At 42.8% G+C, this 12,589-nt stretch overlaps 1 protein-coding gene and 1 pseudogene across 3 annotated transcripts; both read right to left on the reverse strand.

The window, feature by feature from the left end:
* Positions 1-7,161, reverse strand: PFN2 (profilin 2). 3 transcript variants are annotated; one of them, XM_057546021.1, is made up of 4 exons: positions 6,419-7,161; positions 4,046-4,238; positions 1,268-1,359; positions 1-464 (listed from the first exon to the last, which is right to left on the reverse strand). In XM_057546021.1, the coding sequence occupies exons 1-4, from the start codon at positions 6,548-6,550 to the stop codon at positions 288-290; spliced, it is 594 nt and encodes a 197-aa protein (XP_057402004.1). In that variant the 5' UTR covers positions 6,551-7,161; the 3' UTR covers positions 1-287. The 3 variants fall into 3 exon arrangements, with proteins under 3 accessions (XP_057402004.1, XP_057402002.1, XP_057402003.1); XM_057546019.1 differs by having other exon boundaries at positions 1-1,359; positions 6,419-7,139; XM_057546020.1 differs by lacking the exons at positions 1-464; positions 1,268-1,359 and adding an exon at positions 1,366-1,682 and having other exon boundaries at positions 6,419-7,157.
* A 2,936-nt stretch (positions 7,162-10,097) lies between these two features.
* LOC103002237 (anaphase-promoting complex subunit 7-like) lies at positions 10,098-11,812 on the reverse strand (annotated as a pseudogene).
* Between the last annotated feature and the right edge of the window lie 777 nt (positions 11,813-12,589).

The raw sequence follows: 12,589 nt of genomic DNA on the forward strand, positions 1-12,589 counted from the left end.
TTTGGTTGGAATAAATTTATTTCATCTGTCTGTAAACAAGGTGTTTAATAGTTATGGCATTTTTTTAAATGCATATTAAATCAGATGAGTTAGACTGTATCCCAGATGTAACAAAGTGCAGGGAAAGAAATGGACAAATCAGCAACAAGATTTGTTTTTAAATCTGTACATTATCCACAAGGCCCAAACAATAGAAGCAAATACTAGAATGTCCCTAAAGTAGTGCCATTCGAAAGAAACCTTTAAGAGGTCGGTTAAAATCCATCTCACAATAGCAACAGTTCATTTTAACAATTGTATGGCACAGAATACATATGAAAAAAATTCATCACAAGACAGCCAAGTCCACAATAATGCAACTTCATATAAAAACTCAAGCTGCAAATAAAAATTGGTCCTATGAAGAACAAACTGGACACACTCCAGATGGTTATGTTGGGATACCAAATGTCCATAATGGCAGCCTTTTACAATTTTACTAAAGAGTAGAGCTGGTGTGCAAAGAAAAAGAGGAACAAAAATGTGAGCTATTGCAATGATGGAATGTCCCTGGGGATTCAATCAGTATGGTTACGATAAGGTCATGGGAGGAAGTGCCTTTGCTCTTGTTTTGCAGTTGCACTTGTCATATGTCCTGTAGACACTATGAAAAAAGATTTGTCTTTACTCAAGTGCAACAGCAATACTAAAAGCAAACTACTGCAGCTCTCAATAGCTCATCTACAAAAGGAATATTAATTGGTTAAATAAACCAGGCACTGCATAAAAGAAGATGGAAGCAAACCAAATACCTATGTGCGAAGGGAGGGGGTGGGAAAAGAGGAGTGAAGGAAAGACGCATGCACTTTTTCCTCCCAACCGTGCGCTACAAAAGGAAGACTAAATGAGCTAAGTAAATGCTCAAAGTGCTGAAAGACACTGATCAAATTAGAGATTGTACAACCGGCACCTTGCTTAATATTAACTTATTTTAGTAATCAATATCCCATTAATTGCTAAGACAAAGTGATGCCCAACTTGGCATGCCCCCTCCCCCCAAATTTCAAGGTATCATGCAAATCATTACTGTGCTGCAATTATGTTGCCAGATAAGGTTGGTTACATACAGTGGTTAACATACAAATGATCCATTGGGCAAACAGGAATCGTGACATTAGAAAATAGGTAAAGAAAAATTAGCTACCATCTATAGTCTGGTAGCACTGTGACCGTAATCGGGGTGGTGATGAAGACAGTTGCTAGGTAGATGGGGAGAGGCTGCTTACACATCAGACCTCCTCAGGTATAAAGCGAGTTCATATGCTTTCTTGTTAAGTGTGCCTCCGTGGACACCTTCCTTTCCCATGACTATAACCAATGCTGGAGTACACAAGGAAACAAAACAAAAGTGAACAGAATTATTTAAGGGGGGTGAGGGCAGAAAGAAAGACACCTTTCCCCACCAACAGAGGGATACAAAGGAGACACAGGTTCATACCCCATCACCCTGCATTGCTAATAAAATTTCCAGAATTAAGACTCAAGCTTACAGCTAGGAAAGTTTAAGAGCAATTTTTCCCTAATACTTAACAGTCTGCCTAGCAGCTAGAACCCAGAGTCTCTCAAGTATTTTGCCATTGAGTATGCCTTCTTATTCAATCCGCCTCCATGGACCCCTTCTTTTCCCATTACAAAGACCAAGACTGAAAGAGAAAGAAGAAAAGTGTTTCAAAAGAAGTGTTAATCAAGAGAGTCCCATAAGTTTTAGCAGACAGAACCCCATTAGTAAGTTAACATTAAGTTAGTTTTCCATGAACAACGAAGCACTGAAGTCAGCCAGGTCTCCAAAAAGGAGAACTTTCAAACTAGTAATGTGCTGAAAACATTTTGACTGTTAACTGTATCTTAGAAGTCCAATCAGTGCAGCTGCAATGCTCTATAAAAATATCTTTACACGAGCTAGGGAAAAAGAAGTGTGATCATTTATCTTTTTTAATTTTTATTTTATATTGGAGTACAGATGACTTACAGTGTTGTTTTAGTTTCAGGTGTACAGCAAATGATTCAGTTATACATATACCTACACCTATTCTTTTGCAGATTCTTTTCCCTTTTAGGTTATTATACTGAGTAGAGTTCCCTGTGCTACACAGTAAGTCCTTGTTGATTATTTATTTTCTATATAGTAGTGTGTATCTCTCAATCCCAAACTCCTAATTTATCCCTGCCCCTGCCACCTTTCCCCTTTGGTAACCATAAGTTTGTTTTCTAAGTCTGTGAGTCTGCTTGTTTTGTAAATAAGTCCTTTATATATTTTTTAGATTCCACATATAAGTGATATCATATATTTTTCTTTCTCTTACTCCATTTAGTTTGATAATCTTTAGGTCCATCCATGTTGCTGCAAATGGCATTATTTCATTCCTTTTAATGGACATTTATCTTTTATATAGAGCAAAAAACTTCTGATTAGTCTGACAAATACATATTAAACTGGTCCCCAAAAAATAAACTTAAAAAAAAAATTAGGTAATTATTTACTTATAAAATTCTCCCCAAATTTAACTGCTTGATTAAGTACCAACTATTAAGTCTTACCAGTGGGGCTAACTGTATCTATTATTTCCAGAGGAAAACCAAGACCGAATTTTAAACAGCATTTTCAGTGCCATTCAGAAAAAGACAAATTAAAAGTACCAAAGGCCTGTGCTTACTATAGCCTCTCTGTGTTAGCTTTGTTTTTAATTGAGTCTAAAATCCTAAAATAGATTTACTATTTCCAACAACAGGTTCTTCTATGATGCAGTTCAAAGGTCTATTGTGAAAATATTAACATATGTACATATGTCAGATGTTATATTCACTGCCACTAGATGTCAGTAGTGCTGTATGGTATGAAAACATTCTCATTTTTACGTCACATGGTTGATGCTTCTTTTTAATATATTTATCTGAGCTCAGGTAATGTTTTAGAGATTTGTCTACTATTTCACAGTCATCTAATTTTCCTATAGAGAAATACTCATAAGCATCAACTCACATCAGAACAAAAGTAACCTTTAGGACAGTCACAGGGAGTTGGTAGGACCACTGCAGTAAATTACGGCTCAGAGTAGCTTCAAGTTTCTTCCCATGGTAGATGTGGTCTCAAAATTAGATGTGCCAAGTCTGCTATATGCGGCTACACAAGCCCTCTTTATTTACAAAACATTTACACAGGTTAACACATTTAAATGTATCTGTAAATCAACTAGATGTCATAATAAACCTCAGTTTTAAAAGTTTCTTTCAAAAAAGTAGTGAGATTTATTTAGTACAGTAAGAATTTCTGCAGTGTTGACAATAGTCAGGAAACACCAGAATTTCTGGACCAGTATATAAATGAAACATAACTTCCTACTTTTCGAATAAATCAGACACACTTAGTCTTTGAAAATATTTTAGTAAGTGGAAAACTTACTTCAAAACCCTCATTCTAATTATTTCTCTCTTCCCTAGCAATGTTTCTAATAGAAATATGAGCCAATATTAACTCTTCCTTTTTTATGCTGAATAGTGAATGACTAAAATGTAAGCAAGAAAGAAAAGGAAGAGATCCAAAGGTCAAAGACCCAAAGGGACTAAAGTAACCAATTTGAATGATTTAACAATCTGAATAACTAACAGTTGAAGAGACAAATTGATTTTTTTTAACTTCTTATTTTATATTGGAGTAGTATAGTTGATTAACAATGTTGTGTTAGTTTCAGGTGTACAGCAAAGTGATTCAGCTATCCATATATTAGAGGCAAATTTAGATGTTCAGTTTACTAAAGTTGAAACTGAAAAGATGATATGAATATTCTATTTGAGAATAAAGTCAGGATCTCAGAGGTTAGGCTGTGTATGCAGCTGCTGTAGAGGAAGTAAATCTTCAGCAGTGCCTCCTTCAGTGCTGGGCAGTTCACAAAAACCACCTTAAGAGCCTTTACGGACTCTTTTAACACTTTATTCAAAATGTTAAAGAGATTGCTTAATCACTTGTAACGTGGCATGCAACTTTCAACCAAAAGGGTGCCTTGCTTACCTCTCCCAGCTCTGCCGACGGCAACGTTGTATGTTGGCTCCCCACCTTGACTCTTTGTCCGGATGTCCATTGTGCAGTCACCATCCACGTATAGGCTATCTCTGATTACCGAGCACTTCTTTGCGCCAAGAGTCAAACCATTGGTAAAGAAACCTTCCCGGTCTTTTCCTACGATCATATCTATTTCTACTGGCTGTCCCCCCCGCCACCCACCCCCGCAGCCCCCAACCAAAAAAAAAAAAGAAAAGAAAAAGAGAGAAAAGAAAAAAGATATAGTTAATTCCTTGCCTTGGTATAACAGCAAAGACTGCCAAGTTTGTACTACCACTACAAGACATCCACGTTTCAACAATGTAAAATCAAGTTTCAGTCTTTTCTAAAAAATTACTTAATCCGACATGGTGACATGTTTTATACCAGTCAGTTAATTAGATTTCACAGTTAAGAGTGTAGTCTGGTAACCAAGACCAGTCTACGCAAAGAATCTCTAGTTGCTAGTTGACACTAGATAAACTGCAAACTTAAGAGTTATTTATAAACAGTTTCAAGTCAGGTGGTACCTGAAGTACTTACATAATGGTAAAGATTCACCTAAAAACTTTCAACAAAAGCTTATCTATCATAATCAGTCACGTTACAGTCATGTGGCATCAAATTTAAAGTTGTTTGAAAGTCTCCTAAAATAACGCCCATGCTTGGCAGACCTGTTCACTTCTACTCACTTCAAACAGCTTGAAATATCCCCCATAGTATTAGCATGAACTTCAAGCCCTAGACTTCAGCGCATCCCCAAATTCATATTTCCCTCCTCTCTATTATTCTAGACGCTTACTCCTTTTTCTCTGCAACTTCCCTTCCCCTAACACCTCAGTAATCAGTTTTCTTTCTGGGCAAACGCAAAGAGGATTCTGTCCGCAGCACTGCAGTAGGCAACGGTAAAAGAACAGAGAAAATGGAGGGAGACTGGGAAAGAAACTGAGGTAGCGACCAGAACCGGAAAGGAGAAAACGTGCATTCTAACATTCCATGAATAAGAAGGAAGGCGTCGCCCCCATCAGAACTGCAGAGTCATAGCAGGCCCCAGCCATTTCCAAGCACACTCCTGCAATCTTCCCGGCCAGACAGCGGGAACTCACACACAAAGACAAGAGGACCGCAGAAAAAAAGTTGATCACCAGATGCCAATTCTCTGTAAGAACTGTAGTCCACTGCGGTAACAGGAAACCTGAAAGTACTTGTATCAAGGACTGAGTTCTACACCGCTAGATCTTAAACCATGTTAAGCAGTACAAGAATAATTAGTAGCACCCATAATAGGAGGCCTGGATTTGGGCGTCTGATAGGAAGGGGGCGTGAAGCTTAAGAAATTAAGAGAATGGTCCTGTATTTGATATAATCGTCACAATTTTAGAAAGAGCCTTGTGCAGAAAGAGGCAAAACAATAAAGCAGCACTGGAGGCTTAGTGACAATTATCCCCCCGACATGCGGCAACCGAGCCAAACCACCAAGTCACAGAAAAATCAGGCAGTGTGAAGCATAAATCTGCATTAGTGCCTTTACTACCACCACTAAAGAGGGAGGGACTTGGAGAACTGAAGTGTCCCCTTGGTCTTCGCAGATTACTGAAAGCCCCTTCAAGCACCCCCTTTTTTAGAGCTATGTTGCGTAACTGGGGATAACGGTGTATCGATGAATCTCCATAGGAGAAAGAGAGAAATCAATGGCAGTTCGCCATCTTGGAGAATTAAAAAAAAAAAAAATCCTATGGAGCTTGAGCTGTAGTCGAGATTCACGAATCCACCTACGTTGTCGGTGTACATTTCTCGCAAACCTCGGAGGCCTGGACACCGGCAAACCTCCGGCAAGTGGCCGCGAGGATCCCGGGGGCCGGGCAGCCGCCGCCTCTCACAGCCCGCGGCGCGGGCGGCGCGCTGTCCCCGGAGCGAGGGGCGGCCCGGCCGCCGGAGGACCCCCGCCCGGGCCCAGCGCGCCCCGGCCCGGCCCCTCCGGTCCCCGCTTCCACCCCGGGACGTACAAAGCGAGCCTCGGGGCTTCCAGGGGACCCAGGAGGACCGAACAAGGGGAAAAGGCCCCCCACCTCCGAGCCAGCGCGTACCCCCTCCCCCAGCCTCACCCGGACAGGCACTGGGAACGCCGGGGAGCCGGGCCGCCGCCCCCGCCAGTCAGCGCAGCCCCGCCGAGGGGGCGTCCCCGGGCCTCCGGCTCTCCGCCCGCCCGGCAGCCGCATCCTCGGCGCCGGCCGCCCCGCACACCTGCCGGCGCGGCCCTCCCGGTGGCCCGGCTCCGCGCGGCGGCGCCCCCACGGCCGGCCCCGCTCGGGTCCGCGTCCCCAGGCCACCGCCGGTCCTCACCGTAATGCTCTGGAAGACGCCCCCGGCTGTGGCAGCCCAGACGTATTTGGCGTCGCAGTAGCCGACAATGGCGGCCTCCTGGCAGCAGCCATCGCACATCAGGTTATCCACGTAGCTCTGCCAACCGGCCATCTTCGAGCCCTTCGCACTGCAGCGGGGACGGCGAGAAGCAGCAGGCGCAGCGGCGGCGGCGGTCGCGGGCGGCGGCGGCGGCGGCGCGGGGGGAGGCGGGGCGGGGGCGGGGAGGAGGCGGCTCTGCGCAGGCACCGACCGCCCCCCTCCCCGAGGAGCTGCGGAGGGAGGACGTGGGGACGGCGGTGAGGGACGAGCTGCGAAGCGCGCCCGGACTGGCCGCCCTTCCGCCCGCAACCGCGGGACTGACTAACCAGCAGCGGGAGGCTGCGGAGCTGCTCTGCCAGCGACTGCGGCGGCGACTGCTCCTTACCGCGCTTCCCTCAGCTCTCCGCCGTTACCGCGGGGCGTGCGCGAGCGCGTGCGTGCGATCCTTCCGCGGCGCGCCGGGTCGGAGGGTCCCGGCGAGGGAGGGGGAGACTGAGCGGTACGGCCGCGGAGGGATACCCTCCGGGGCAATCACGGCTGCCACGTGCGGGAAGCGAGACCCTGGAGCGGCGGGGTCGTTCGGGGTGGCTGAGTTTCGGACCCGGGGCCTGCAGAGAGGGCGTCTCCCTCGTCGCACTCAGCACCCCAGGGACGGCCTTGTGGGAAGCCTCGGAGTCCCTGCGTCCGGGTTGTGAAACGCGTGTGTTCTGCGTCCGGTGGCTCGGAATGCGGAATCTTGCGCCTAGGTGTCGGATTGCAGAGTTGCCCTGGTGACGGGGATGCGGAGCGTTTACTCCTCTTTGTGGTGGGGGCGGGCTGGTAGCAGGGTCGCCCACTCTCATCTTAAGCGTCCCCAGTGGGACCCTCTGCCCTGGACCCCTCTGCCTCTTGGCCATAAAGGCTACCGAGCGGGCGCACTCCGGCAACCTGAAATCAGAGCTGGCGTTCGTGGCTTTCAGGAACATTTCTGAGCTTTGCCGATCTTTCATTATTGTTTCATTTGGGTACCACGGGCCTCTCATTGTGTGGATTCATTGACAGGAAGAACCCCTCTTCCCCTTCCTTAAGGTTGCTTACGTGTGGCTAAATTGCTCGTAAATTGCGAACAAAACAGATAGCAACCTATGTAAAACTATTGGTTGCTAACTGGGAAAGTTACTGGTGGGTCGAAGAAGTCGCTGAATGTATAAAGAATTTGAAAATCTAGGGGTTCACTGTATGATCATGGTAATATTTCTGCTCTCGAAGGGTAAAATAATTTCAGGACCCAGATCTCAGAATGGCTTGTATTTACAAGGTAAACCATGGGCAGAGTCCCTGTGAATCTTGAGTGTTCTTTAGTAATCTCTGGGCGTTATGACTAGACCGGGAATTAGGAGACGTCCAAGACTTTCAAGTGAACAAAACGATCTGTCAATCAAGGGAAGAGAGCGTCTCAAAACGTTGAAAAGTTGATTTTCAGGTTTAAAGTTACTGTGTAAGGTCACAATTTGTGACAGGAGGATTACACAGAAGTAGCTCAAGTAAGAAAAAAACGTTGCTAAGCAATCTAATTGGTTCTGAAGTTTTCTGTTTTTTCTGCAGTTTGCTTTGAAATGTACAACTCCTGCAGGCAAGGGAGGAAAAGCACAGTCAGAGAAACTCCAAGTCCGGCTCCTATCAGATTGAGACAATGTATTCTCTCATATTCTGACGATACAGAAAACCTGTGTGGTATAAAATGTGACAAAACTTGTTTCATTTTTGCAAGTGTGCCTCCCACCTGGTTTAGTCACACTTACTGGTTCTTGTTTACTACTCTGCTTTTTTGTGGTAGTTGTTGATGGTTTTAATCCTTCATTCTTACAGTTTATCAGCTTAAAAGTTAATGATACAATGTGCTGATAGCACGAAGTGTCATTGTGGGAATTCATCAAGCTGTACACTTCTTGATTTGTGCTGTTTGTACACGTTATAATTCAATAAACAGTAAAAAAGAAAAATAATGATAGTTTGAAATTGACTTATTAATCTACTCTGAAGTTTTTAAGATTCAATTTTTACGCTATTATCTTCAATAGCAAAGATGCAAATAATGCATTCCATTCTTATTCTTTTATTGTTGTCTTCAAACAGCAAAAGGATTACATTAACTGAATATTCTGGATATTCAAATCTCAAAAGATTCTAAAGCACGTTGATTGGGTAAAACATAAGAATTTAGAATTCCTATCACTATTTTTAAAATATCTTTCAAAATATAACAATATTTTAAAATTACTGTTATACTTTTCCAACATCGTGTTCTTTCCCAGAATTGCACAGTAAAATTTAATCAACTATGAAAAAAAATCTGTATAATAGACTAACTAGGTTTTACCGTTTAGATTTTGAGATGATACATTCAAAGAGAGTCTATTTACTGGCTCTTTTCAGTACTGTAATAAAAAAAAAAAAATCCTGTGCCTGTTTTCTTTAGAACCAGACTCAGAGCATGCTGCCTTATTTTCTTTTTGTCTACAGTGATCTGTTCCTATTTCCTGTAACTATTGCTTACCACAAAGTGTTTCAAAAGGCATATGTAGAAGTAGAACACTGAGTTTTAGGAACTGGAAAGTTAAGTCTAAGAGAGTATCAATATGAGAAAAAATACCAATTTGTATCTTTCTCTCCTTTTTTTCAGAGTAACTGATCCCCTACAGTGATAATAGTGATGTCTGGGCAGAAGCAGAGAAAAATCAAAGCTCTGTTGTTGATACAGATATCCAGATGTAGCTAATAACAATCAGTGGTAGCATATTTAAATGTGGAATGCATTATTATACATTCTTTGCAAAATCTTTTATTCTTATTTAGGAAAACAGTAACTGTGGTAAATTAGATTCTTTAATGTATCAGTCAAGGATTACCTGAGCAATTTAAGTCCATGTGTAAATCATTTGACATTCTAGCAAAATACAAAGAAACAAGAAGTTGTAATTAAGATGTACTCAACCTTATAAACATTGGGGTAAGAACTAAAACTATATAATTAGCCCCAAAATAGTAAAACCCTAATTAACTAAGCCCACCTCAAGTCCTCAATTAACTAAAATTTTGACTTCCACACTTCATTTTTTTTTTTTTAAAAAGGTGTTTTAATCATAAAAGCAATTGTCACAACAATCAAGAAAGTTTAGAAAATGGAGCAAAATCACACTTAATGCCACAAGCAATAAACATGTTATCTTTTAAATGTATTTACTCATTGTTTTGTGATTTTCACAGTAAAGAACAAGGAGTACCTACAATTCTGGATTTGTCAATTTTACCCTGAAACTATGAATTTTTGATTTTTATAGCTTAAGGTTATTTAAGTTAAACAAGTTAAAATTGTCATATTTTTCTTTCTGATAAATTTAACTTTTAAGTAGTGGCCCTCTGTATCACTAGTACTGTTTTTTGTTGTTGTTGTTGTTTTTGTGTGTGTGTGTCTTAATATTTTGTCAAATATTAAGGTAATTATCCCAGCTCTCTTTTTATTGATATCTATCTGATATATCTTTCCCGTCTCCCTCCCCTACCCCCTCCCTTTCTCCTCCTCCTCCTTCCCCTCCCCTCCTCCTTCCCCTCCCCTACTCCTCCTCCCTTCTCTTCCATCTCTCTCTGTCTCTCTCTCACTCTCACTTTCCCTGTCCTTAAATTTTACATGTCTCTTAACTTAGCTGGATTTTGGCTTTCTGTCTAATACGCAGTCTATACTTTAATTTTTTTTTTTTTTTTTTACTGTACAAAAAACAGTTTTATTAATTACCCCAACTGCATCTCTGTTCATGCTCTAGGTCACACTTGTTTCTCAGATTCGACCCAGGCTCACAGGCAAGTTACCAGATTAGCAAATAGGAGAACTGTTCTGCAAAACAGCGACTGTCAGCTTAAGGCATTACTAACATTGCAGAAGGAAGCAAGGTTACTAGGGAAGTGTGGACAACCCAGGATAATAATTTCTGGGACAGGAAACCCTCTGAAAGGGCCAGTCCATGCTGCTGCTGGGAGATGACACTCTTGCTCTGGGGAACAGGTCGCTCCTTTAAACCCATCCACAACATCACAGACAAAACGCTGTCTATTCCTCGAGCTTGCAAGTTAGTTCCATAAAAAGCACTCTGGCCCAGAAGCCCTGACACGTCCACGGGCCTCTCAGAGCGCTCACTTTGTCCTCCTTGGCTGGAGCAGAGGAGGATGGAGATATATGGAAGGTTGGTCAGGTTCAGTTTTTTAAAATGAAGTCACTACTAGAAATACGGAGCAAGGGGCAGAGACCCCTGCTGCAGTCACATGCTGAATCATCGTCCTCCCAGAGAGGGGCCCCTACAGGTTCTTTCCGTCCATGGAAGTGCTCAGAGCAGGGCAGGCCAGCGTGGCCACGGAGCTGTGCCTGCCTCACCGCATGCCGAAGCACTGCTCCGGGCCAGCCCATGGGGCTGCCTCGCTGTTGCTGCCCTCCAGGTCCCCTTCTGCCCCACTCCCTTCCATGTCGTCCACGTCTTCTTCCTGAGTGGCATCCGTGGGACTCTTCTCCTTCTCCACCTTCTGCATCCCCTCTAGAGACTTCTGGTCACTGGAGTCCAAACTAGGGGACAACAAAACAAAGGAAAGGCCTGAATCTCTGCCTTGCTTCTTGCTGGCTAATGCGTCATCTCCCTGGCGCAGCAGTGAAATGACCACCCAGTCACAGAGAAACTGCTAACGCCTGGCCTCTCCAAACAACTCCAGTTCCATAGGCAGGATGGAGGGAGTCCACCACTTAGTGCTATACTATACTGGTCCATTGCTTCCTGATACTCACTGACAGCTACAAGGAAATCTAGGATCCGAGGCAGGACACAGTCACTCTGATTAGCTAGCTGTTCCACAGCAAAGCAATTCCATCTTCATATTTCTGTTCTCTGGTAAGTAGCTCTGCTTTTTTCACCACAGCCTTCATGTAGTTCGGCCTTTGGGTCAGGGCTTTATCTAATAAAGTTTTGCTTTCTCCTGTGTCACCGGGTCTTCAAGACAAATGGTGGCTAAAAGGGTAAGGGTCTGTGCGTTTGCTCCTAGAGTTTTGTAAACATAGTTAGCCATTGCCGTTGCTTCACGAATACTGTTGGAGGCTAAGTAACATTCGATGAGACCTTCAAAACAATCTAAGCGACAAGGTGCAAGACGTATAGCCTCCCGAAAGTGGATTATTGCTTCTTGGACTCTGCCCATGTTTCTAAGTGCTGCTCCCTTAAGTAGCAAAGCTTGAACACTATTACTGTTCAGCTGGATGGCCTTGGCTCCTAAATAGAGGGCTTGGGAGTAGCGTTTATCCTTTAATTTTTTATTCATGTGGAACTTGTATGTTCAATTTCTATTCTTTTAGTGTTACCCTGGAAATTTTACCATGCATATTTAATAGAACAAAGGTTTAAATTAAATAATATCTTAAACCCTCCAACCAGACAATCCAAGAACCTTAGAACACTTTGTCTGGTCACGCCTCTCCAGACTTTTTACACAGGTATTTATGTACATGTATTTACATGTTTCCTATTTTATTTACTTACCATTCCTTCTCATATCTCAGACCATTACTTTATGATCCTTTTCTTCTTCCTAAAGTAAATATTTAGAAGTTCTTTTAGTGGAGGTCTCTCGATGGTAAACTCTCTTTTTGTTGATCTGAAAATGTCCTTTTATCACTTTCATTCTTAAAAAAAAAAATAGGTTGGATCTACAATGCAAGACTGACACCTTGAAGATGGTATTATTTCATTCATTCTGGTGTTCATCATTGCTGCTGTACTTTATGATCTGTTCTTGTTCTCTACTTTTGGAATCTTTTTGTCTTTGCTGTTCCACTGTGCCACTATGATGTATCTATACCTGGGTTTCTTTTCTTCTACTTGGAAAAATAGATTTATATCTATGATCACTTCTGGAAAATTCTCAGTCATCACCTCCTCAATTATTCCTTTTCCTCAGTTCTCTCTACTCTGTTCTTTTAGGGTTCAAATAAATGTTTCCTTTTCCTCTTCTGTTCTCCATATATCTTAGCTTGTTTTATATTTTCCATCTTCTTACCTCTCTGTGCTGCATTCTGGGAAATTTCTTCAGCCACATGTT

This window comes from Balaenoptera acutorostrata, chromosome 4 (genome assembly GCF_949987535.1).
Source record: "Balaenoptera acutorostrata chromosome 4, mBalAcu1.1, whole genome shotgun sequence".
In the NCBI taxonomy this organism is placed as follows: domain Eukaryota; kingdom Metazoa; phylum Chordata; class Mammalia; order Artiodactyla; family Balaenopteridae; genus Balaenoptera; species Balaenoptera acutorostrata.